Source organism: Musa acuminata, chromosome BXJ2-4 (assembly GCF_036884655.1).
Source record: "Musa acuminata AAA Group cultivar baxijiao chromosome BXJ2-4, Cavendish_Baxijiao_AAA, whole genome shotgun sequence".
NCBI classification, from domain to species: Eukaryota; Viridiplantae; Streptophyta; class Magnoliopsida; order Zingiberales; family Musaceae; genus Musa; species Musa acuminata.
In genome coordinates this window covers 38108250-38134256 of record NC_088341.1, presented here as the reverse complement: position 1 = coordinate 38134256, position 26007 = coordinate 38108250, and the positions used below count along the sequence as shown (strand labels likewise).

General features: G+C 39.6%; 4 protein-coding genes and 1 long non-coding RNA gene across 5 annotated transcripts; 3 read left to right on the top strand and 2 right to left on the bottom strand.

The window, feature by feature from the left end:
* Positions 1–7239: 7239 nt before the first annotated feature.
* On the bottom strand, positions 7240–11814 carry LOC103983271 (transcription factor bHLH48-like). The gene is made up of 7 exons (XM_009400497.3): positions 10775–11814; positions 10531–10689; positions 10376–10441; positions 9381–9449; positions 9154–9228; positions 8781–9018; positions 7240–7500 (listed from the first exon to the last, which is right to left on the bottom strand). The coding sequence occupies exons 1-7, from the start codon at positions 11297–11299 to the stop codon at positions 7463–7465; spliced, it is 1170 nt and encodes a 389-aa protein (XP_009398772.2). The 5' UTR covers positions 11300–11814; the 3' UTR covers positions 7240–7462.
* On the top strand, positions 9039–9695 carry LOC135610724 (uncharacterized). Its single transcript, XR_010486294.1, has 2 exons — positions 9039–9252; positions 9332–9695. It is a non-coding gene; the product is annotated as an uncharacterized LOC135610724 (long non-coding RNA).
* Positions 11815–16075: 4261 nt separating the features above from the next.
* Positions 16076–20010, top strand: LOC135610721 (uncharacterized). The gene is made up of 5 exons (XM_065105569.1): positions 16076–16207; positions 16339–16769; positions 18346–18629; positions 18738–18965; positions 19211–20010. The coding sequence occupies exons 2-5, from the start codon at positions 16346–16348 to the stop codon at positions 19703–19705; spliced, it is 1431 nt and encodes a 476-aa protein (XP_064961641.1). The 5' UTR covers positions 16076–16207; positions 16339–16345; the 3' UTR covers positions 19706–20010.
* Positions 20011–20270: 260 nt separating this feature from the next.
* LOC135610723 (small ribosomal subunit protein cS22-like) lies at positions 20271–22765 on the top strand. Its single transcript, XM_065105571.1, has 4 exons — positions 20271–20700; positions 21344–21445; positions 21592–21891; positions 22571–22765. Exons 1-4 carry the CDS (start codon positions 20380–20382, stop codon positions 22607–22609), a joined length of 762 nt encoding a protein of 253 aa, XP_064961643.1. The 5' UTR covers positions 20271–20379; the 3' UTR covers positions 22610–22765.
* Positions 22766–23274: 509 nt separating this feature from the next.
* Positions 23275–26007, bottom strand: LOC135610722 (myb family transcription factor RLI1-like). Its single transcript, XM_065105570.1, has 7 exons — positions 25139–26007; positions 24839–25025; positions 24652–24728; positions 24535–24574; positions 23941–23992; positions 23782–23851; positions 23275–23690 (listed from the first exon to the last, which is right to left on the bottom strand). The coding sequence occupies exons 1-7, from the start codon at positions 25676–25678 to the stop codon at positions 23502–23504; spliced, it is 1155 nt and encodes a 384-aa protein (XP_064961642.1). The 5' UTR covers positions 25679–26007; the 3' UTR covers positions 23275–23501.

Sequence of the window (26007 nt, the reverse complement as noted above, 5' to 3'; positions counted from 1 at the left end):
CTACAGTGCTACAGTATTATACTGTAGCACTGCTACAGCATAAAAAAATAAAAAAAATATTCGGTACACCAGGGCATACCGCTCGGTACGCCTTGATGTACCGCCCGGTACACCGGTACCGTACCGTACCGAGCCCGGATCGAAACGCCGATACGGTACGGTACAACGAACCTTGATTTGTATGATAGATCTTGAGGATGCATGTTATGTTACTACAAATTTATGTTCTTTATCTAGGATTGTCAAAAATATTATTTCTCTTTTGGTGGTGGTAAACTCATCATTATGCAATAATTTTTTTTAAATTATCTATGATTGTTTATATGGAATTAATATGAATTTTGAGGTTATAATGATCTTGTAATAAAATATTAGAATGAAATGTAGTTTTATGAAATCATTAAGATTATATATGTTTGCATCTATGGGGTACTCCATATTTCATATTTATATGTTTGCATGTATGGGTTACTCCATATTTCATATTTTAGCAGAGAGAAATATTTTATCACTTTTATTTATAACCTGTTAAGATATGATTATCTGATGTCTTAAGCTACTAACATCTTTAGGTGTACATAAATGAAATCAAAAGATAATTAAATAAAAAAATTAAAATTATCAGATATGACAAGAGTGATAAATTTTATGGTAGTTATGATAAATTTGATCATAATTCTGGTTGGATATATGTTCTCATTATGTTTTACTAGATGTATCATAACAGAACGAGATTACTAAAAAGCAAAATCATACTCATGCTAAGAGCATAATGAGTTATTCTTCTATATCTGGATCAATATCAGAATAAGCTCTATGGACGATTATATATATCTTGAACAAGGTCTTTAGTAAATCAATTCTATCATTTTTTTAGTTATAAATTTATAGGAAACCTATATATTTAGGATTGTAGTCTTCAATTCACATGAAAAGAAATTATATTCAATTATTATTTATGTATTTACCTTCATGTATGAGGATCGTTAAATCTAGTAATACAAGATTCCTAGAAAATTTGTGACTACAATCTCTCCATCAATATCTCTCCTATAAAAACTAAGTATGGTTTATTTTAAGAAATAATTTTTTGGCAATTACACTTAAATGTTTTACTCATTATTGGTTAAGAATATGTTAGGAATCAAAATTGATTTAGTTATAATTATAAATCTTAGTATGTATATTTTTCAATTTGGTCTAAATTAGACAAAAGTATAGATACGAATAAATATATAATATGATTATTAGTTATTTCTATTATGAAAAAAAATGAGATTATGTCTAGAGAAGTAGGATATCTCTTCTATAAAATCCCAATCGAATATCTTCGAGTCATGAAAAAGCAAGATTGATCAAAGGAAGCAAAGAAAAATGTCGACCGCTAAGAAAGAGGAGACGAAAGGTAGTAATCCTTATTATTTCTTATTGATACATTCTCGTAAATATCTTTTTCGATATATTCCTTCACACATTTTATGCATACCATAGTCTATATTGAAAATCAACTTGTTTAAATTAATTTATCATACAATCTATTGAATGTAGAGATGAAATTTTATGATCTAGTCTTGTTGGTCAAAGGCTAAAGACTGATAGTTCGGCTTATTAACTATAATTTTGGATCAACTCATTCCAATATGATAATTCTTCATTATTATAAATATCTCCTTGAACGCATGCACAGAAGTACTTTGAAACTAATTGGAGTGATCGTTGAGCTGGTTTTGGGCTAATGCAAACAGCATATTCAGCTAGTTCTTGCTTAATCCAAAACACCTATACCGTAAATGTATAGATTCAATTTCCTTCACTATAAATAAATAATTCTATTCTAGTTGTAAAATTAGATTGTATTATTATTTTTTACCTACTTTTTATTTACGTATCTATTTAATAGGAAACTAGTCAAAATCATTGAAGATTCATGGAAAACAAAAAGATTCATAATGTTAATCTAGCTATGATAGTTAGATTGATGATAAAGGTTTAGGGTACTGGCTTGTGACTCTGAAATGACCGAAGGTGCTAATTAGCCTCGTTGGTAATAAAGATTTTGATAGTTCATCGTTCTGAACTTTGAGTCCTGTCTTTACCTCTTATCTTAAAAACAAAAGACTTTGGAATGACTATAATTTTTTATTTATTCTCATCTGTGGTTAATTTGATATAGGAGATGATGATGAGACTAGAAGCGAAGCCGGGGAAGAGCCAATTCTCTGTATCAACAACTGTGGTTTCTTTGGAAGTGTGGCAACCGGAAATATGTGCTCCAAGTGCTACAATGAGTTCTCGACGAACAACAATGTTTTGGCACCATCGGTTTGTGCTTCGAGCTCAAGCGAGCCTGTAGAAGAGAAGGCAAAGGAGGGGCCAAACAGGTGCAGCACTTGCAAGAAACGGGTTGGTTTGACTGGTTTCACTTGTCGGTGTGGGAACCTCTTCTGCTCTGTGCATCGTTATTCGGATAAGCATGACTGCTCATTTGATTACCGGAGTGCGGCACAGAATGCAATCGCCAAAGCGAACCCTGTTGTTAAGCCTAAAAAGCTTGATAAGATATAGAGAATTGGAGTAAGCAAATGCTGCGGCCATTGGTCTATTGTTGGTAGATGTTGTTACTATTAGTCACCGTATATGAAACCTCTGATAAGATGCATCGCTGTAATGCATGACACTCTATATATTATTTTTTATTATGCCTCGTTGCAAGGTTATGATTGTCTTATGTATTGATAAAATGCAACCTAAATGGAAGAGATTAAAAAAAAACTGTTTGAAATTAGAAGACCAGAATTTATATAAGATATGCATCTTATAATCGCAAGATGTTTTGTATCGTCTTTGATTTATGTAATGCTCTGATTGGTTCTGCGTCATAAGTGAATGGTTCTATGTGTATTATTATTAATTTTAATTTAAAGATTTTGACCAATGATTTAAATCAAATGAAATTGATGATGAAATTGATGCTTTTTTAATTGGATAGAAAAAGTTATATATATATATATATATATATATATATATATATATATATATATATATATATATATATATATATATATATATATATATATATATATATATATATATATATATTAGTGTTAGATTTTTTAGAATTATGCTCGGATGGTTGTTTCTTACGATACCTTTGGACCATATTTTGAGGACCTCTCGATAAATTATCAAAATCTTTATCGACTAAGATAGTTAACACTTTTAATCATTTGACTAACAAAGATAGTTTATTCGTTCAATTATTTACGTAAAAAAAACATAATTAAGATGATAAGATCTGATTCACTTTTTTTCTTATATTGATACTTATTTCATTAAATAGGATTAAATATTTAAAATATACATTAATTATTTATTATAATTATTTTATTTATTTAAAATATATATATATTTTGTGAGGGATTGCTAGAGGAAAATATTAATTTTTTGTAACCAACTCATGTGTCAATGATTTTGTTTGTTATCTCTTACACTGACTCGTGTAAATAACGACTCTTGTTGTTGCATTGCGTAGGGATGTGGTAGCACTTTTTGGATGGATGGAAGAAGCTACCAATTCTTCATTTTCATTCAATTAGAGGGGGTGAAAAAATAACCCAATCTTATTATACACTTTAAGAGTTTTTATCTTCTCTACCTTTTTTATTCATAATTTTTTTTCTTTTTCAATATGTTAATACTAAACCATCTTCGGAATTCTTTTCGGTCTACCAATTGTATCTTAGGATGACTTTCCCAAGTATACTTGTATGAATACCAAAAATACATCTTAGGATAATGATTTATATCTTTGGATTTTTTCTAACTAATCTTTGTTTTAATCGTAATCACATATTTACTTGGTTATATAAATATTTTTTATTTATTTTATTCTAAAATGTAGTTAATCCCTAAATGGAATCGTTCTATCGTTATACATCTTTCTTTGAAAAAAAATATTATCAAATATTATTTTATTTTATCATTTAGATAATTAATGCATATCCAATTATCATAATGAATCATGCATCATTTATTATAGTAAATCATGCTTAGTGAATGGTATAGGGGAGTCGATGCATGACAACCCTTTGCTCCTTTTATATGGAGCATAATCGAGATTTTATGATTATATATTAGATCAGCTAGTTTAATTAGTAAAGAGCTTGATAGTTTATTATAGGGTCCTAGAATGATTATATATATAATCAGCTAGTTTATGATTATATATATAGTAATATAGAAATGTATCTAATTATGTTAATGGGGCAAGAAATGCTTCCCTATCCTCATCCTCATATCATCCTTTATCTTCCATCCCCACCCTACTCCCCATTTAGACGGGGTGAGAGCACAGACGAGGAATCTCCACTAAGGGCAGAAACCCATGAGTTCTTTGTATTCTCTTACTTAATTCATTTAATTTTTTAAAAAATAAAATTATATAATACTTAATTAATAATATAAAAAATTATATTAAAAAGTAAATATATTTAAATACAAATAGAATCAAAATTGTGGAGAGGCAAAAGGAAGATAGAGGAAGATCAAGAACAACTATGATGAAAGGGGAATATGGGAAAAGGAAAGAGGGACAAGAGAGTGTGTGATGGGAAAAGGAGGAGAAACAAAATAATACTAAGCAATCATTATTGTCATTCATTATTTGTCATTTGTAGTTGTTTGGAGACAAAGTTAAACAACCATGATGGTGGTGCTTGTGATTGGGGATTGAGTATGCATAGCGTGTGGGACACGAGATGATATTTTTAATTAAACTATATGGTTTATAATTGAATCACAATCAATTGGTTCGTCTAACCTAATTTTAATAACGAAAGTCTAGCCCATCTAGCGTTTAGGTCTAACATCTCAGCCCACATATTAATAGTCAGTACGAGTACACGATAGAAAGTATCCTATCCGTCATCATCCTATATTTGTGCAAGTAATATAAAATATCTTCATCCCCAACTAATTAGGGGCAAATCCTTATAGATAGTATAATTGACATCCCCACATATGTCAATAATGGATATATGCTTAAAGAACAAATAACATGATATGATCGGTAAAATAACATTAATATTAATATTACATTTGTATCATTCTACTATAAAATCAATTTTATTTTAAATAATTGGCTAAACTAAATTAAATTAATTTTTCAAGTAATGACCTAAAATTTATTATAAAATATATCAAAAAATAACTCATTAAGACAATCATTGGACCTTAGGCTATGCCAAGGGGTGGTACATATCAAACCATGCTCAAGCCAACCCAAATTGACGTAGAAAATGTTACTACTTATGATTTAAGTAATTGGGGAAAATCCTAATTTTATTTCATTTAGAATTTAGGTATCATTTACATGTTAAGTTTAAAAATAATATATATATATATATATATATATATATATATATATATATATATTAGGTAGGGTATATTTTAAGAAATAAATTTTTAGCAATTATAGTCCAATATTATACGTAAATATTCGATGAGGCTATGTTTGAATTAAATATTGATTTGGTTAAAATTATAAAACTTAATTTATATGATTTTTAATTTGATTTAAGTCACACAAAATATGAATATGGGTTAAATATAGAATATGATTATTTATTATCCTATCATGAAAAGAATTAAGATTATGTCTCGTTGGCAGAAGTAGGATCTTTTATAAAATCCCCTTTGACTCTCCTTTCAATCACCAAGAAACATAATTGATTGTAGGAGGGGGAAAAAAAAAAAAGCTATAGGAAGGGAAGACATGAAAGGTATTGATCCTTATCATTTCTTATTGATATTTTTGATATATCGGTTATAAACTTAGTTAGTTTTGTATTTATTTATAATAAGCTTACAAAGTAATTTATATTGTCTATCAAATATTTGTTAAAATATTTACTTATGAAATTCCTAGTTAAACGTTTTATTTGACCTGACTTCTCTAGATCCTTTAAGAGATTTTATGAAGATTTGACTCTTTTTAGATGGACACATAAGGATGTTATATAACTTGGACAAAACCAACAAAGTTCATGATAGATATATATCATGTTTGATATATTCTTTTATGTGTATTTTGCATAACATATTCTATATGAAAATTAACATATTTAAATTAATTTATTATATGATTGAATATTTGAAGTAGTTACTTTTTGCATAGAGGTGAAATTTTATGTGGCAAAGGCTAGAGACAAATAATTACCTTAGTGTTAATAAAAAAAAATATATTGTTTTTGATAAATCGTAAGTGATGGGGATTTAATAAAAAAATTTAAGTGGTGAGGATAAGATTTAATCTTTAGTCATTCGAAAGTATTAATAAGACTTAAGCCTTAGTATTAATGAAAGAAATCTTTTTTTTCTTTTGCAAACGATAAGTGATAAGAAATATGTTTGAAAAATCTTAACTAGCTAAGATGGCTTAAGATCCTAAAAAAAAAAATTCTATATTCAATCAATCGGTAGTCAATTAGATTTCATGCTGATGAGGCTTGATGATTCATTTTATTTGAGGACAAACATTTGTACGATTCTTATGGCATGTTGACAGTCGAGAATTTTCCTTCAAGTATAGCAGCATTAGTTGAACAACATTTGTACTATTCTTATGACATGTTGATCTGTCATCTTACATATATATATATATATATACTTTGTCATTAATACTTATCTGACATAAAATGATTAATTCATATTACTTAATGATTCTTCCTTATTATGAATACCTCCATTAGTATTCATGGAAATAAGTTAACTGACTGTTGCTCAAGGCTCGAGCTCTGGAGAAGCAAAGGCAAAGGAGGAGCCAAACAGGTGCAGCTCTTGCAAGAAACGGGTTGGTTTGACTGGTTTCACTTGTCGATGCGGGAATCTTTTCTGCGCAGCGCACCGCTACTCGGACAAGCACGCTTGCTCGTTCGATTACCTGAGGGCGAACCAGGACGCAATCGCCAAAGAAAACCCTGTTGTTAAGGCTAAAAAGCTTGATAAGATATAGAGATGTGGAGTAAAGCAAACGTTGAAATCATTAGTCAGTAAGATGCGTCTTGATTGTTCAGAGCTTGGTTTGGTGATTGTTAATACACCGTGATAAGATCCATTGTTTTAATGCATAACACTCCATGTTTGGTGCATAGAAGCATTGGCTAGTCCAACATGTTATAATTATGCTTCGTTGCAAAGATTATGACTGCCTCATCTAATTGATCAAATGCAACTTGAATGGAAGAGATAAAAAAGCTGCTTCAATCATAAGGCTGAAATTTATATAAGCATAATGTACGAGAAAGTAGAGTATATACTCTTCAATAAATTATCAGAGAGCTGGTCACATGAAATTGTGAACGAAGCTCTTTCAACTTCCACTCCACTAATCGTAACAATATATTAATTCTGCTCTGTACAAACTGGTGTTATATGCCAGTATGAAAGCACCATCACTTGCTGTTCAGAGTTCCGTCTTCAACTGGTTCGAGTTCAGCAACACTGCAAAACCAAGAAGGATGCAGTTCAGTGTTTCATCTATGATGCATGTCTAGATATGCATAAATGTCTAAAATAACAATAAACATGCTCATTGATGCAGGTTTCTTATTACTTAAATAGACTGAACAAGCATAGCGCTCTCTCTCTCTCTCTCTCTCTCTCTCTCATATGAGGTATTTTTATCTGTTTATGTACAAGTGTAAAAGGAAATTTTCTCTTTTCATATATGAGGTAATGCACCACTGACTTCCAGATGAGGCGAACATGATTTGCAAAATGATCCAACTAAAACAAAAATAATAATAAATGCATTCTTCTGTAACCAGGCCTTCCCATCCATTTCATATGAACGAGGAACATCAAAAGGATTTTGCTGAGTAAAAATGCTTGAACTCATGATAAGTCGAGCCGCTCGAGATCTGTGACGAGATCTTAAGATTAGTGTCAATTGTCGAGTTAGAAAGTCAAAAATAAACAGTAAAAGTTCCCGACATCCAGGATAAGATTCCAACCCAAAGTCAAAATACAGCAACTAGCTTAGTTTAAAATCGTCCAGAGTGGTGGCCCAGATGCCTGTCACAGTAATATCAAGATCGTCAATTAATGACTTAGCTTCGACACACAATGGTACATGAGTTGTTCGGCACCGAGCTTGGTTGGTACCAGCTGGGCTTAGTAAAACCAAGTGTGAACATCCAAGACCTAGGGGAAAAGACAGTCTTTGATGGTGAAGTATAGCGAAGAACACAAGAAGCAAAATTTGACACGAAATGGAACCTACAGAATGGCTATGCTGCTATCCACTTGATCTGAAGTAAATAGTCAATAGGCTTGTACAGGACTGATTGTGAATTATGAGGTTGGAACAGGGGAAAGACAGCCACTGCACAGACGAGAGTTATGACACCAACTTTTTCCTTGAAGGCCCAAGACCGTCAGAAATAGAAGACAGACAGTTGTACATGGTGAGGGAGGAAATCTACATGCCAAGGGGACCATTGGGACCAGATTTGAGAAAGGTGTGGTCCGGGGCAGGCCGATTAAACAACAGGCAGCCCACGTTGCCTGAGGCAATCATTTATGGCTTTGGGCCCGACAATGCCACCCGACTGGGACAGCAGCAGTCAGAAACCAAAAGACAACGGATCTCATCTCTGTCCTCCCAAAAGTTCTTCCTACACTCAGTTCGGAGCCCACGGGATGATTCAAGACGTGCATTCTCAATACGTGCCAATTAAGTATAAGAAGATGAAATAACGGGAAATTTGTGCAGGAATTACCGGAGCTGGCGGGATCGTAGCCGACGAGCGAAGCCCCGGGGTTGAGGAGGGCGTGCGGATGGGCGGGTCCATCCCTCGTCCACGCCGTCGAAGACTGCTGAGTTGGCCAGACATCGACGTGCCGGATTTGCGGCTGCGGCAGCCAACGTGCTCCGTTCGCCGTTACCGGGTGCGACGACCACAGCGCAGGATCCAAGGCCACTCCTCCCCTCCCATTAGCCGTCGCCAGCGGTCCACACTGCCATCAACGACCACGTTTCACGTCACACTAACTCGTTTCCAGTCTTCGAGAACGGAAAATCGCAAGAGAATATTTCTAGCCGTTCCACATGGGATTCAGAAAAGATGCGCAGAACGGAGAACGAGAAGTTACCTCCGCCGATAAAAAGCTGTCGAGGCCGCCAAAGTCGATCCTCGGGTTCACGGCCGCTAATCTCATCGACAGGAACTGCGAACCACAGTGGAGAAATCGGTGATCTCATCATTATTTCTCTCGTTTATCTTATCTTAAGCTAATAATAACAACTGAGGGGCTTTTTGGTGAATTCCAGTGATACAGCTGTGCGAGCGACAACACTTGTGGTGGAGCGAGTAGTGTACCTCAACTTGCCTTTGAAGCGACTGTACGTGATTGATGATTTCATCCAGCACCAAAGCCGTACCTGTTATCTGCGTCACGGACAGACAGATTAGATAGTTCACTCTCAAGTCCTTTTTTTCTGTCTCCGAATGAAAAAGAGAGAGAGAGAGAGAGAGTTCTAAAAGACCAACAGCTTAGTCGTTTGTTTCAGCCAAAATTTGGTTTTTGATTCTGATTTGGGAAAGAAAAGTCGTTCAATCACACAATTAACAACAATCCCTGTCGTGGGTCTGCACAAAAGTTGCTTAGCAGAATAATAATAATTGGTTTCCTCACTAGGTACTAGCATTTAAGTAATCGAGTGGATCCCTCTTTCTGCGTGATGATGTGCATCGTTTAATATACGTGTGTCAACCGCAACATACCCAAAGTCTACTCAAGCGCCCAAATCACATCGTGTCCCCGTCTCCGTCACTTTTCCTTCACAGGCACCTAGAGCATTGAGCCGCACTTTGCGCTGGATTGCACACGCCCGACCCACTTCGTTCGCGGCCCCATGCCTTCTTTACCCACGATCTAACCCCATCGAGAGACTAACGGGCCTTCAGAAGACTATCGGATCAAAATCCAGATCCGACCTGTGGGATAAGGTAAGCGAACGAGTTCGACACATTGATTGACTCTAACAGGTCGGATCACAAGTGGATATACCCAGACCCGAACAGGGAGGGCACCTAGTTAGAAAGGGCCCCAGCCGAAGGACACACAAGGTCGCTTACAAAAGGAAGCCAACCGAACCAGATCCAAATTACCTGGCTCCAGGGAATCCCCCTCTCCATAAGACCACTAAGCATAAATAGTAAGCCATCAACGCACAATATTTATTGCAAGTTTAGCACAATATATATATATATATATATATATATATATATATATATATATATATATATATATATATATACTTGTTACTAATTAAATGTCAATTAAGAAAAGGAGTAATGAGAAAAATACCAACCTTGCTGCACCCGGGAACTAATTCTTGGAGAAGCTTCATCCTTGCATTTATTTTTTCCCTCCGCGCCTACAATAAATTAAAGAAATAAATAAATAAATAAATGAGCTAAAGGAATTAATTAATGGATCATTAGGCCACAAATGAAGCAGTAGTACTCTCTCAGCTAAGCTGTGGCTATCGGTGGCTTGGCCTCGGCGAGCACGGACGTGAACATAGGGGAGCTTCTCACCATCGGTGTTCTCCGCCGCCGTCTCCTTCGCTGCTGCGGCAGTGGTCTCCTCCGCGCTCTTGCTCTTCTTTGCGGGTCCCTTCGCCTGCGTCCCAAGGGAGGAAATTATATCATCCCCACAGCTACAAGAGGAGGTTACCTTACTGGGAGAGGGGAGGTTCCCGGTTTACCTTGCTCTTCTCGCACTCCTTCCTTTTTGCCGGCCGCTGAGTCTTCTCGGTAGGGATAGGGAGGAGAGGGGGGGAATCGGAGTCGAGGGGCTCCGCCTTGAGCCGTGGCGAAGGGCCGCCGCCGGAGCTCAACGCCGGTGAATCCTCGGCGGCGAAGACGGAGAACCTCGCGGCGCGCTCCACGAGGGCAGCGTTGGAGGGGAAGGTGGGAGAGCAGCCAAGCGGAAGGTGGAGGGGGCCGGCGGCGTGCTCGCCGAGGCGGAGCCGCCACAGCTCACCGGTAGGGGAGGGGGCCGCGGCAGAGCCGGGGGCCTCACTGGGGCCCGTCTCGTGGAGGAGCTCCACGGCTTGGTTGGCTGGGAGGCCGAGGAGCGCAGTGAAGGAGCCGCCAGCCGCGGGGGAGGAGTCCAAGCTGGGGTGGACAATGCTGTGGATCTCCTCCTCGAAGCGTAAGGATTCCGCAATTTCCGTCGTATAGGCCCCGGAATTCCCAGATCCGACGCCGGAGCACCGCGCTGGTCCCATCGACTCCCTCCAAACCAAACCGATCGCAGCCCAATTCGCCGAGTCCCCCGCCGAATGCCACCGGAAATCCACAAATCGAACCGATCCCTCTCGATTCCTTCACCCGTTCCGCCAGATCGAAACCCCTGCTCTCGGGAGCGATTGGGGGACACGTCGGATGGGGGGAAACCACCGCGGAAGGCCTCGAACCGGGAGGACAATACGAAAGGGAAGGCGCTAAGAGGAGGCAACCGGCGTCATCTAGAGCTCACCTATGGCGGTCAAAGAGCTCTTCCTCTCTCGTCCCTTCTTTATCATCTCTCTCTTGTTTTTTTCTCTTGAGGCGGTTTCAACGGCCGCGCTCTGAAACGAACGTATGATAACCGTACTTAAAAATTAGAAGGGGGTTGGGAGTCCGGTCACCTTCAGTCGTAGCAAAAAAAGAATCTCATCAAAGGTGAGGATAATTTTATGCTATTGGATCAAAATTCTGCTCACATTAACACAAAATACAACTTGAAAACTGTCTTAAAGCCTTTATCTCCAAAGAGATGCATTGACTCGTAGTAGCTACGAGCTTCCCATATTTGAAGATTCATGTGGAATGATGATGTTTCTTTGCCAAACTAGAAAATTCAACAAGCTGCTTCTGAGTAGACATGGCTGGCATATAATTGTCTCGGTAACCTCACCGCGGATTAGGTGTAGCACAGGCACGCGGCACTTCAGGGAAAGGCAACGGAACGGGGAACAGGAGCACGAAGAACGAGGAGGGTGCAGAAAGATGCGTACGTAGGAGATTACGGGACTTTCTTTATTTCTTGTTCCCCTGTTCCGTTCTCTGCTCTTCTTCTCCGTGTTCATATACTGTGGCCGGGAGTGGAGAGGTGGGAGATCGAGACTGGCGGTTCCGAAAGGGGCGGCGACGAGGGCGGGACCGCGGGCCCCGAACCGGTGTACCTACGGCTGCCGTCATGCACACGTATAAACATACGGCGCGGGCGTACTCGCCACCGTATGAGGCGGGGTGGGGACGAGAAGAGAAGCGGTGGGGGCGAGATAGCCGACAGCTTTTCTTTAACAGAGGCCTCGACACGTCGCTCTCTCGCATCGATACGGGAAAGCAGTGCGGGCAAGTTTCACTGCGGGTAAGTCGTCCGCCTGCGTTTTCTAACACCGGATCTCCTCCAGCTTGTGAGGTATACTTCTCGACACCAGTTTTACCAGTGGCATGTATAAGTACAGTAAGCATTTATGACGCTGTCCATCGCCACCCAGTCGTCTCCACGAGATCAAAGCGTCCACTTTAAGGGGTCCATCTAGATGGACGGCCCTGATCAACCGAGGGCGCAGTGATCCTTGCTTGGTCCCGAGTGTACTGACTCTGCTACAGTACGTGCGCGGTATGGTATGGTGGACAGGTATACGGTGCGAAGACGTAGACAACGGGGGCTTCTTATGGGGGTGGGCCGTCAGGAAACACCGTATGTAGATCGAGTCAGCCTGTGACACGTACTCTGGGCTGCACGATCGAGAGATCACGAAAGTATGGCGACTCGGCTTCAATGCTGCTGCGAATCAAAGACAAGAAATGGCGATCGCAACATCAATTTCTTAGAAGAATGATGGATGTCTAGAAGGAAAGAGAGATCTAAAGTCAAGTTCTGGGCTGCAACTCGAGGTACAATTGTGTCGTAATATATTTTGCAAGTCCATTTATGATATATAGGAATTTAGTTATCTATTTATGTTTGTAAGTAGCTCATTTTGCATCACATTTAATGAAGCTTATTAGGTTTCTGAAGATCATATGGGATGCAAAACTAAGAAGTTAAATAGAAAAAATCTCATAGAAGAGGTGTAACATTAGATTAATTTCACATCGAAAATAGATAAGATTAAGACTAGTCTGGATATGATAAATATAATATTATCAATTTTATCTTAAGTATTTTGACTAATAATTTAGGTTTAACAAAATTGATAGATCAATTAGTTCGTGTCTATAGGAAAAAACTACTCGGAGTCAGAAACTCACTATTGAACAACTAGAGTTAAGTCCTATATTCATCATGTTAAGGTTTGATCGAAATTATAATATCTCAAATTAGTCCCACATAAGTAAAAAAATTAAAATTGATTTATAAGAGTTTGATAAATATATTATCATTTGATATTTTTTTATAAAATTATTATCATTTGTTTGGGATTTAAAGTTGTTTTGCACCGGATGAAATGCTAAAGATGATATTGATGATCATTCTAAATATTATTAGATATATAATCTATCTTAATAATTTGTTTGTGTAGGTCCAAGTTTTTTTAAGGAGAGTGTCAGACCTTCTTTTGAATATATTTTTGTTCTTTGTAAATAATTTAGAGTTTTTATCCCTAAAAATGAGTAATTTATTGGAAGACAACTAAAAGTTTGTAAGTGAGGATAATTGTTGCAAAAACAGTTTAAATCAATGATCCATAATGAACAAAGTGGACAGAAAATTATCCGCCCATAAATTAAGCCTGTGGGTTGTATCTTCCCATCTTTGTTTCTTGAAGTAAGTCTTCATTGAGAGTGATGGGCTGACGAAAACCAGAGTCTCCATTACTTCTACCGTGCCAAAGCACTTTCTTCTCGTCTCTCTCTCTCATATCTCCTAATTGAGCTCCTGAGGGCTGTCAATGGTTGTGTGTAGTCCATTTGACACCCTTGTGCTATCACAACACATGAAGTTAGAGCATGTTATGTGTTGTTACGCTGCTCACATCACGGTGAGAAATAAATGTGGCTGATCAAGCATTTTGAGTAGCACCCTCACATCTATCATCCCTGACATAGTGCTCGACTATAAACATGTTCTCCAATGAACCCAGCATTGCCCTCATCCTGTTGTCTCCTTGGCTACTTCTCCTCACCTAGTGCACATGTATCAGAAAGCTTTGGGGCTTTGATTGTCCAGACCAATCTCAAACTGTGCTCAGATTCAGTGGTAAGCAACACAAGACCCTAAGGACTACTCTGAAGCTGATTTAGCTTGAACTGGTTGGCTATAGCTTTGCAACAGCTCTTTGCCAATGACCACAAGCTATCCTCGACCATCTCAACCCTCAACTGGCTGAAGAATTTGGATTTCCATTGAATCGAGCCAACCATGTTTTGTTGTGGGCTGAGATGTCCACATGACCAAACACAGTCCAACTATTTATATTTGTATTGGTTTAATAACAATCATCACATTGGCCATATCAATTGGAGCTGGAAATAGAAGTTGAAAATAGCTTCTTGATCTTTTCAAGATGAACAATATTTTCTTTCCCTGGATGTTGATATACAAATATCTATGCCACAGGTTGAAGACTGGCACTAGCTGATCATGAAGCTGTTTTCCAGGTTGAAGACAACTTCTTGTTCCATGGAATGGAGAGATCCACAAAAATTGCACCTACTGACAAACATCAGAACATCAGAATTTCTTATTGGACATCCCTGATGTCATGCTAAGCTCCATTTCTTAAACATGTGAGGTTGATATATTTTAAAGCAGTTTGCTGTTATATAAAATAAAGATCAGAATCAACAGCAGGCCTGATTCAGTTCATCATCTTGAATTCTTGATTCTGAAAGCTACTTGTTACTGTAGAAAACATGCCAGAATCAGCAGGTCTGATTCAACTCCTCTTGAATCCTTGATTCTTACACCAATATCATAATCTTTAGCAAGCTTGGATCACCTCATTCTGAATCCTTGACTCTGAACATGATTCACATCTCGAGCTCTTGATTCTGAAAGAAGCTGTGTCATTGGTGTCGACTACCAATGAAGTTGCAAGAGCTGTTAAATGTAATGGGAGTTGCAGGACAAGTACATATTCTAATCATGTATCAGTAGCTCAAAACTGGAAGTAATCTTATGTCATTAACAGAGGAAGAAGCGTACAAGCAACCACACTAGCAGTAAGGCTGTTCGCGAACATCAGCAGAGCAACAAAGAAGGTGATCAGATCAGGGATTAAAGAACTGCTATACCATGTACTGCCCCAACTAGATCTGCCGAATCTTGTGGTAGATCCCCTGCATCGAGGACAAGAATGCATGAAGCAGGGAATAGAGAAATGATCCGAGGTTTCCTCCCATGGCACGTTCCCAAAGTCGTGTCATTGCAGCACAGAATCCAATAATGTTACGGAGTCTGAGGGTGTCCACCAATGAGGAGGGAAGAACGTACCGTTGTCTCATGCTGACTTTGCAACGACAAATGTTGTGATTGATTCCACTTGCAGCAGCGAATGGACGGCCGTGATCGGAGGTTCTCGTGGTTTCCAACATGTAAAGTCATCGGTCTTTCTTTTATATATCATTGGAAGAATTTTTTTGAAAGAATTCCTTAGTTTTAAAAAAATATTTACATATATTTTAATTTTAAAAATATTTTACAAATTATTTTACTTTTGTCTCTAGTTAAGCACAAGTGAAAGAGGTTATGATTATAGAGATAATACGAGATCGATGAGACAAATGAAGTCCAATAATAACAAGTGTAAGGGAGAATCCAACGAAAACCAATAGATTCGATAAGGGTGACAATGCTAGACAAAGACATGAATAAGGATAATATCATTATTTTATAAAAATAATTTCTGATAATATTTAAAAATAAAAGTGTTAATCAGAAATTAAAAAAAATTCTTAAATTTGCTCTAAGATAATTATATCGCGTGGAAGTGTCGCTGTCGCTAATATCTGCCCATCGGAAGACAACGAATGGTGGCTTTTCCATAGTCAAAGTCTTCCTTTTGGTTGCAGGACTTTTGGGGTTCTTAAGTTAATATCTCTCTCTCTTTCGTCACGCGAATTGGGTCTCTCTTTGAAGCTTCCGGAGGGGAGCGACGATCTTTGTCTCCCCTCTCTCTCTCTCGGACTTCGGGAAGAACGTGAGTGCAAAAAAAAAAAAATTCAAATCTTTCTTCGAATTTCGCTCTTACAGGGATACTTTATCATCGATTTCGAGAAAAGATCGATTTTTGGCGGTGGAAGAGCCGTAAAGATTGAAGCTTTGTTGTAGAGGCGCGATGAAAATGGACCGATCCGACGGCGGGGGACGCGCGACGGTGGTGGCGATCGAGTGCGTGGCGGGGGGCAGCAAGGCGGAGGAGTGGAGCGGGGCCGGCGGGGAGACGGCGGCGCTGCAGACCGGGGACATCCTGGAGGAGGTCACCTTCGGGGGCTCGCCTCCGGTCCAGGCGCCTTTCAAGGGCGGGCGGGCCGGTGTCATGAAGTACCTCCACACCGCGTTCAAGCGCGGCGACACCTCCGTCCTCCTCAAGGCCCGCCGCGGCGGCGGCGACCCTAGCGCCGTCATCCTTGAGCTCCACGCCTGCGTCGTGCCCCACCCGCCGGCAGGGCGGCGGCAGTACCTGCTCCGCTCGATCCGCGACCCTAATTACGCCGTCGCCCTGGCCGACCGTTCCGAGTCCGACTGCATCGCCTTGCAGAGTAAGTAATTCTCCTCCTTTCCTCTTTCATTTGCACATAAGCCCCTCCAAAGTTTCGAACAATATATTAATGCAATTGTCAAGAGGCAAAGATGAAGTTCTGCGGTGCTAAATCTATAAGCAATAGTTTCACCTTCTTTTACTGTGTTTTCTTTTGGTGTTAAACGGGAATCAAATTCCAAGAATCCATTCATTCTTCTTCAATTATAGAACAGATCTTATGGAAAGAATGTTTAGAATAACATTATAGATGCAGATCACTAGCATACAAAATACTAAGTCTCTCTTGCAGGAGCTCTCCTTGTGTAACATATAATTGTTAATTCTGAACCTTTTAGGTTTTATTTGTTTGTATAGATAGAATGTTTCAGGGTTGAGTCCACAACTTGCGATTTGAAGTTTAAGATCTGTTTCTGTGTATAGAGAAGTATGAGGATTTCAGGATGTATGCCAAACCTATTGTGGTTAAGTATTGATTTCATTGGCCTATTACGGAAAACTATTGTGGTTGAATATTGATTTCATTGGTCTATTTTTCAATTGATGGCTAGAAAAAATTGAAGATGAAAGTTCTTCTTTTGTGTTGTTTCAGTAGGTCGGTAAAATTTTACAAACCTGTTATCGAGATATTTCTTGTACTTACATTGGTCAATGATTAGGTTTCTTGGCTGAGAATGTTTATGTAGTTTTCATACAGACTTGAGGTATCTAGTGAATATCTATCTGATTTTTGGAGTTTTCTTTTTAAATCCAAAGGAATTGGGTCGGGATCCCTTTGTAAGAATAATGTAATTATTTCGTAATAAGCTTGTGGGACACTAAATTTATGTATTGAGACCTCGTGAAATTTGTCACGACGCATGGAACCAATATTTTGCTCTGTAAATATGCTTATGTGAACTTGAAGGGTGAAATGAAGGTTTATCACCTTCTTTGTTTATATATGTCGTTTGGCCTTTACAGAAGCAGATACTCCATAGACTGTACTAGATTCTATTCAACAGAGAAAATTTTGTCTGATTCTTTTTATTTCCAGTTCTCCACATGTACTGTTGTTAGTCTAATGTCAAATAAAATTTGGCTTCTAGGGCACATCCACAGGGATGATTTTTGAATAAGATTTGTTTTGAAGAAAGCAATGGGTCATGGACGGTATTCTAGAGAACCACTCGCATGCCACTTCTTGGTGATTGCAAGAAATGTTGCCCTGGGTAATTCAGATTCTAGATCCAGTCCCCAAAGTGTTAGAATAAACATTGTGCATCTTCCACGTACACAAAACATAATGTGGTCGCAATAAATATTTCTAGGATTTGTGTGGAATCAATCCACATGAGTAGATGCTTAAGTTCTTATCGGCAGTTAAGATCCCTGCTGTATCTGTAGATTGCTTCGAAGAAGATGCATTATAGCTTCGCTTCACTGGGATTAATGTTAAATTAGTGCCATTAAGAAGTTAACATTAAGTTAATAGCTTATTTTGACATGGCTATTTGAAAGAGCTGGCAAAGGATGCTGCCAGATCGGGTTTCATCTTTCTCAATCTAATGGTTTTTGTACTGACCGCTTCTGAAAAGGGTCAAGGAGCTCCAGGGTGGTGTGTGTGCTGAGCAACACACAAGTCCAGGATGGTTATGTCTCGTATCCATGGGAGAAGAAGATGAAGGAGTCGTTGCGCACCTCGAACTCGAGCTGTTTTCTTTCCATGCTCATCCTTCCCAAGGCATCAGATCCTTCAGGCACCCGCTATAGCTCTCTCGAGGACACCTTATCCCGAGCCAATGCTTGGTTCAACTCCTCACAGGCATCAGGGGTCCCCATTGCCTTCAGCAGCCTCCAAACTGAGGCCCTGCTTACTAAGGTAATCTGAGAACAAGCTCCAGATATCACCCAATGTTGTTCTCTTCACCAGTCTTCTTTGAGCTCTTCTGTTTGTAAATTGAAAGTAATTCTAATTTTGTCGTGACAGATCTCAGGAGAGACGGCTTCATCTACGGTAAACATGGGATCACTGGCTGACCTCTCAAACTTGGCAAATGTCAGCCTCTATGGATTTGAGGATTACCATGGAGTGGACATTGGGGTGGTAAGAGCTGTTAGGCTTTGGTACACCCCAATAGCAGGGGAGATGCCATTGGAAATTATGCTACAGGAAGGCGATACGAAGCTTGGCTTTGCGATTAGTCGCACCGAAGAGGTTTTCTTTAACACCTTTCAACAAATTCAATTGTTGGATTTGTTTTGTTGGTTGCTCATTCCTTAACTTTCCTAAAATCATTCATCCCTTTCGCTAGAATTGTTTGAATCTAGACAGAATTTATGGACCCTAAGTCTTCGAAATGCTACTGCCATTTCCTTCAGTAAATGTTTTCTCATGCCTTCAAACATGTCGTAGCTTCAAGATCCTAAATATGTTCTGAAAGACGATAGTTTTTTTAACAGGGTTTTATCTACATATCGTCCGTAACGGATGATAACAACTCAGGAGTTGCTGCAGCTCGATCGGGACTCAAAGAACTCTTCAAAGAAGCTTCGGAAGCTTCAAAGCGACTAGTGATCTCAAGGGTCGGGGACGAGAAGGTCCTTCCATGGATGGTGTCCACATCAGGAGCCATCAGGTGCTTCGACACGGTCTCCCTCAGCCAGAAGCTCTCACTGCACCGACACGCGCTGAAGCCCATTTTACTCCACCTGCTCATGTGGGAGACGCCTCCTTCCAGTCCGACGAGCATGGCCGAGAGATCAGAGGCAACGATACCGTCGTCGCTGCCATTTGAGCTGTCACCAACACCGTCTCTTGTGCCGCCATCCCCAGTGGATAAAGTGCTGCAGGATTTGGTCTACAGAGGTGGTGCCGAGGGCAGTCTCACTAGGGATACTGCCGGAGATGTGTCCTTCAGATTCCACAACTTCTCAATTACCAGGAACTGGGTCTGACCTTAGCCTTCATGTTCTTCTCATCTCTGTACATAAAAGAACAGGTCCTCTGCATTGAAGAAACATCACCAGGTAACAACTATTACAGATTGAAGTGTAGAACCGAAGTAATAAAGGAGCTCTCAGACTGTAAATGTAGCGTTGCAGTTTGCAGCTTTCAGCTTTGACATCTAAATGTGGTTGTAGAATTGTAAGTCAACTGCTTTGCGTCGATCCATTCTAGCAAAATTCCGAGTTTGTCAGTGTTTTCATAAAGACATGTAATGATGATTGGATATAATGCAAGTGAAGTTGTTTTTGCCTCATTTAATGGATGAGTGATAACTTAATTCTGATGAAAGTGCAAACGAGAAAGAATATAAGATTTGACTTTGGAGGCATGGTGGCTTGTGCTGCTCGTTGACATTGGTTTGACTTGGGCTGTAATAAGTGACATGGGCCTTCCTCTTTGATGGGCCGAAACAATGTTGTGGCATTACGATGTGCCTCAGGAACATGTGAACGCAGTCGCCATCACCCCTTTCTCCCACCGTTGTCACCGTTTAAAGCAGATAACGCTCCTCATCTCTTTCCCTGCTTCGCCCCTCTTCCTTCGCCCGCCCCAAAAACCCTAACTCGCTCTTTGCTATAAACCCTACACCTCAATTTCCTTGTTTCTTCGTTCTCTGGAAGGAATGGCGGCGATCTCGTCGTTCTTGTCTCCCAATCTCTACCATAACCCCAGGGAATGCAGCGGAATCCCCAAAGTATCCGCCTGGCTGGTTGCCGGAGCTTCTCCTGCGAACTACCGATCATTGTCCTCCTTCTCTTTGTCCTCTTCTGCTTCTTGCTCTGTCCGCAGGAGGAGAGCTTTTTCCATCTTGGCCGTGGATTCCACCGCAACGGCTGAGCCGGAAGTCGCGCGGAGGCTCTACGTGGGGAACATCCCAAGGACCGTGGACAATGAGGAGTTGACCAAGATGTTTGCGGAACATGGATCTGTGGAGAAGGCCGAGGTATTATGACCCACTTTTTCCTTCTTTTTTGTGATTGTTTCCCCTTAGAACTTGAGAACTTCAATTGGTCGTAGTTCAGAAAGCTTCTATCTTGGAGGGGATTTGGCAACAATTATTGGGTGTACTGTGTTGTTGATTTGTTTTCGTATATTTAAACTTTTAACAGACGTAATGATACTTTGAATTCTCTGCTTGGATGTTTGAAGTTGATTGTCTGCCACATTCTACAATGAGAGTTTTTACTTCTCTGGATTTCTTTCTTCCTATTTTAGCTCTACAGCTTCGTGATATACCGAGTTTAATTTGGAATTCATCTGTCTTGTACTATGTAAAAAAAATTAATAAGAGCTGTGTTTGGTAGCGAAACCGCTGCTTTCACCCTACCTAGTTGCAAATTGGAGAGCTCGAACTAGAGCTTTAATAAACACTCTCTGCCACGAATGAAAGCTGCCTCAAATGTTTCATAAGCAATGGTCTGCAAATTCTTTCAGCATGCTCATAATATCATCACTGTAATAACTGACATTAATCTGCAAGTTGATCATGGGTAGAAGGTTCGGTTCCTTGCTTTCTCTAAAACCATGTTATGTATGCCTGATCATATTCTAGGAGAATTTAATATGTCATGTGTTTTCTCTTTCAGGTTATGTATGATAAATATTCTGGAAGGAGCCGGCGTTTTGCATTTGTGACAATGAACTCTGTAGAGGATGCAAATGCAGCTATTGAAAAGCTTAATGACACTGTAAGTTTGTGAGGTTCGTTTGTTTGTCCCACTTTATGGACCATCAGATATGGGACACTTTTACTTGATATTTAGGGCATTTGGTTTACTTTCATTTGCTATATGGACATGTTTGAGCTCAAACATTAAATGCAACCTGGTGTCAGGAAGTTGGAGGTCGGAAAATCAAAGTAAATGTGACAGAGAAACCTTTTCAAACCATTGATTTATCCCTTCTCCAAGCTGAAGAATCGACGTTTGTTGACAGTCCACACAAGGTTTACATAGGCAATCTTGCGAAGACAGTTACCACTGATGTACTCAGCAAGTTCTTCTCTGAAAAGGGAAAGGTTCTTGGTGCAAAAGTGTCCCGAGTTCCAGGAACTTCGAAGTCCAGTGGCTTTGGCTTTGTATCATTTTCTTCTGATGAGGAAGTGGAGGCTGCTATTGCATCATTCAACAATGCAGTAAGTTGTGCTACATCTTGTTCTTAATATTAGTTGTGCTACATTTTGAGAAAAGAACCACTTATAGTAAGTCTTGTTCATTCTGTATCAACTGTAACCAACTAGCAAAACCATTGCACTATTTCAATAGCTTTAAAAGGAATCAAATTTCAATCCATAGTTTAGTAGCATTTGAAGCTTCTATTCTCTTATGAGAGGACACTTGTTCATTTAGGTGTTATGTGTGATTCCAATTCCTTTCTGCTTATGTGTTTCTGTTTGCAACATTTAGAAGTCTCAGAACATTATTTTCTTTCCATCTTGCTGATATGATTTTATCACTAATGTATTAGTTGGGCAGCTGAAGTGTGGGTTAATCTTTAATTTACCCAGCTGATTCTTCTCGGCAATGTAGAGTTCACTTGGAACCACTTCTATAGGAAACCCTAATAATCTCATATTCGGTTCTTCATTAGTATGTAGCTTATAACAAGCTTCTCCCTGGCACAACCTATCATTCAACACATGCCCTTTGCTTTTGAAGAGATATACTTAAGTAGATTCTTAGTGTGAGATTTTGCTTGAACCATATCTTTCCTCCTAATGCTACACATTTTGAATGACATGTAATTGACTCAAGAACAACCATCGTATGTGGCTGGAATTTTTTCTTTTTTCTCTAATACTTTTGTCTTTTCAGATGTTGGAAGGGCAGAAGATTCGCGTCAACAAAGCATAATGTATTGCTTAAGCACCCTGGAGCACTGAAGCAGTCTTGTGTTTCATGCAACATTGAAGGCCTAGCTCCGGAAATTTTTCTTAAACTGTCTTGTAAGCTTGCTACCAAACATTTCCATCCCAGATTTTGAATACAAACCTGAGCATTTCAGTGTCAGGCTTACTGTTTTTCTTTTGGGAATTAGGTGCTCTGAATAAATAATCTCTGGTTCATTTCTAATCCAAGTCATTTCTTGTTGACTATTGTAAGTCAGCTGCAGCAAATTGGCATTAGGAGAGAACAAACAGCAATGTTGTTGAGAGATACCTAAAGCCACTCAATTTGAGGTACTAATGGACTACCCTACACACTATGCTGTTTCGGATAGGTAGTTTATCAAGTGCCACCATCCATAATACAACTTTACTAGGCCAACTTACTTAGGTCATGACATTACAAGTGCTCATCATAGATGTAAAAAAAACAAAACCTTTGATCTTTAATATTTGTTGGAATGGATAGGAAAAGCGAAAATTCTTTGCGAGAACAAAATAAGAGCCTTTTATTATGGTCAAAAGTTACATGAAAACCAGCTAAAGGACCTTAGAACACTATCAGCATCATTCTTCTATATGTAAGAAAGATTCATCTATCCTTAATTCAAACAGTGTGATCATATGGAATTCCAAGTCTTGGATCCCTTTTTTGTACCAAAACAGTGGAAAAGCTAAGTGAACACACTTTGAGTGTTGGAAGAAATTGATCATATTACACCAAGCATCCATTCAACAAGAATTTATCGGACAAAAATTTCATCTTTAGTACGTGTTAGGAGACTTGACTTGAGGAATGTTCAAAGCTGGCGAGCCTGTCCACACTTGAAATGGAACTGTGTGCTGCATCTTAAAGCTAACTAATCTTCGATGGAAACTTGGTGTAACAGTTGAGCATCGTCGAAACTTTCTGCAGGACTATCTCCTGCAGACGAGACATCCATGTTTTCAGTCTGCACATGACTTGTATTGCTTTTGGCTTGCTCTTCAAGCATCTGCTGCAGCTTCCTACTCTGTGCCTCTATTCTCAACTGCAGGTTCTTTTGAATCTACTCAACAAAAATGAGACAAGACACAACAACTTGTGATGATTCAACATGAGAACGCGTATCAGAATCATAAGCAGGAAGAGCATCGCACCTCCAGCTGCTCGTGAAGACGCACTTGGACATCTAGTTGAAGCCTCAATGCTTCTGTAAACTGCATGCCACTGCAACAGAATGGTAGCCTCTGATTAGTGAAAGATGCAACTGCAGCCAATCGATTCTTTTTGTGCATAAGATATCTATCAGAAATTACATTTTCGGATCGAGTTCTGCAACATTGGCAGCCGCTCTTCTTTCAAACTTGCCTGCAGCATTTAGAGAGAAGAATATGAACATCTTTAAGAGCATGCATAATATGGGCAAACTATATTTTCTTCAGGAAATCAATCTACGGCAGCATTCATGCTGTTGCCAGCCATTCCATGATTAGAAATTTCTGATACTCCTCATACCTCAACAGGAACAGCACCTATCTATCTACTTAATTGTAGGCTATTTTTCACTTTGCTTTTAAGCTTTCATTCAGTATCAACAATTTAGATATTTAGCAATCCAAGAAACTCGTTTGTGTGATTTTTGATGCAAACTTGGTCCGATGCATTGCTATATTTTATGAGACATGAAAAGCACAGAAGCTTAAGACTGAAAGTTCACATGAAAGACAGATGAGTCTCAAGCAGGAAAAGATTTTGTTCTGCATGCCAAACAAAACATTTGCAGGCCATGTTTCCATCTTCAACATCTCTCGTTTTATTCATTTGCTAATGTAAATCTTAATTTGCTTCATAGAAGTTCGAACGACAGCTTATGGTTTAGGCTAAAGATTCTTACAGAAGAAGAGTTTTACCTTCTGCTCGTTCTGGCATGTGCTTGGCAATCCTATATTTCTGCAAGACAAACCATCTCAGCTTGAAACTGCAGACTATGATGCATCAAACTATTCCCTGCTCAAGTTTAGGATTACCTGCAAATGGCTCTTGACATGGTATATGGTTAACCCAGCTGAATTCATCAACTTCAGAATCCCCTTTGGAGTTGCTTCTGCAAGCGAACCCACAAGAACACACGCGAATGATGATGGTTTAGGATCCGAGGAGAAGTCTAAACCAAATTCTACCTTGTAGAACAGGTAATCAGATCAAGCTACTTACTCTCGGCTCCTCCGAGCCGATTCGCACACTCCACAAACCGCTCATGGAGATCCTGCGTCCACCTTATTCGCGTTTTGTTGGAGAGAGCCGTGCCGGGAGCAGTCGACAAAGCCTTGGGCAGTTGCTTCTCTGTCTGAAGCTGAGAGTTCTGCTTTTCCGTCGAGGAGCTTGATGGACCGCATCCGACCTTAGAGGGAGAACCGACAATTAAACAAGCAGGGTTACGTGCGCTGCGGAAACCAATACCAAACAAGCACGAAGAGGAGGACAGAACAGAAAAGAAGAGGCAGAGATACGTACAGAGGGATCATGAATGACAAGAGGTGGACTGGCGGCACTCCAACCTGCCTGTCTGCTCCCCGGATGAGGCTGGGGATCTTCACGTAGAAAATTACTGAAATCATCTCTGGAGCTTGGAACTCTGCTTTGCAGCATCCGAAGATTCAAGACAGAGTCCAAAGCATCATCCCTTGACCGACAACTAATACCGTCTTGCTCGAAGAATGACGCTGACGCTGCGGGCTTGTTCGACGACCAAGCTTCCGAGGAAGTCCTTGTCGGTTTAGAGACGGATCGGTAGTCGAGCAGAGGCAAGCCCATCATTTGCTCAGCAGCATAGAAGGCGGCAGGAGACGATCCAACACAGCTCGAACCAGGAGTGGGCAGATCAGGCGGCATGAAACCTCGCCTCGGTGTATGAGAAGAGAAGGGATTCCTTGCCACAGGAAAACAACACCCCAAGAAAGCGGGCGCCTTGTAAGAAAGGTCGAGAGCCTCAAACGGAGCATTGCCCAATGATCCAAAACAGAGGTCATGGAGATCATTCGTCTGGAGATTCATCGCAGACCACTACAAGAACGACTGGAATTCCCGAGAAAGATTAGATCTTTGATCACCGGAACAACTCATTCACTCATTCTTGATCCACAAGAATCCTGAAAGCGAAGGCAAGCAAGCCGCGGACGTTATTCTAGAGACCGAAAGCTCTCTGTTTGCAGGATTACTGTCCCCCCATATTCCACGAGGCTTCAACGACAAGACAAGCATAACGCCCTCAACTAGCTGTTGAAGCAGAAGGCTTGAATGAAAACAATAGCCCACAACAAATGACAGATTGCTGTCATCAAGATCGAACAAGAAGCAAGCTTGACTGTCAGCTCTCTCTCTCT

Excerpts from the sequence above, each read along its gene's own strand:
- LOC135610722 (XM_065105570.1), bottom strand. The coding sequence starts at position 25,678 with ATGAATCTCCAGACGAATGATCTCCATGACCTCTGTTTTGGATCATTG. Across the intron at positions 24,575-24,651 it reads ATGTCAAGAGCCATTTGCAG|AAATATAGGATTGCCAAGCA; the intron begins GTAATCCTAAAC and ends TTTGTCTTGCAG. Across the intron at positions 23,993-24,534 it reads CATGCCAGAACGAGCAGAAG|GCAAGTTTGAAAGAAGAGCG; the intron begins GTAAAACTCTTC and ends TAAATGCTGCAG.
- LOC103983271 (XM_009400497.3), bottom strand. The coding sequence starts at position 11,299 with ATGGGACCAGCGCGGTGCTCCGGCGTCGGATCTGGGAATTCCGGGGCC. Across the intron at positions 10,690-10,774 it reads AGGAGTGCGAGAAGAGCAAG|GCGAAGGGACCCGCAAAGAA; the intron begins GTAAACCGGGAA and ends CTTGGGACGCAG. Across the intron at positions 9,229-9,380 it reads CGCTTCAAAGGCAAGTTGAG|TTCCTGTCGATGAGATTAGC; the intron begins GTACACTACTCG and ends TGTGGTTCGCAG.
- LOC135610723 (XM_065105571.1), top strand. The coding sequence starts at position 20,380 with ATGGCGGCGATCTCGTCGTTCTTGTCTCCCAATCTCTACCATAACCCC. Across the intron at positions 20,701-21,343 it reads GATCTGTGGAGAAGGCCGAG|GTTATGTATGATAAATATTC; the intron begins GTATTATGACCC and ends TTTCTCTTTCAG. Across the intron at positions 21,446-21,591 it reads TTGAAAAGCTTAATGACACT|GAAGTTGGAGGTCGGAAAAT; the intron begins GTAAGTTTGTGA and ends ACCTGGTGTCAG.
- LOC135610721 (XM_065105569.1), top strand. The coding sequence starts at position 16,346 with ATGAAAATGGACCGATCCGACGGCGGGGGACGCGCGACGGTGGTGGCG. Across the intron at positions 16,770-18,345 it reads CGACTGCATCGCCTTGCAGA|GGTCAAGGAGCTCCAGGGTG; the intron begins GTAAGTAATTCT and ends GCTTCTGAAAAG. Across the intron at positions 18,966-19,210 it reads CGATTAGTCGCACCGAAGAG|GGTTTTATCTACATATCGTC; the intron begins GTTTTCTTTAAC and ends TTTTTTTAACAG.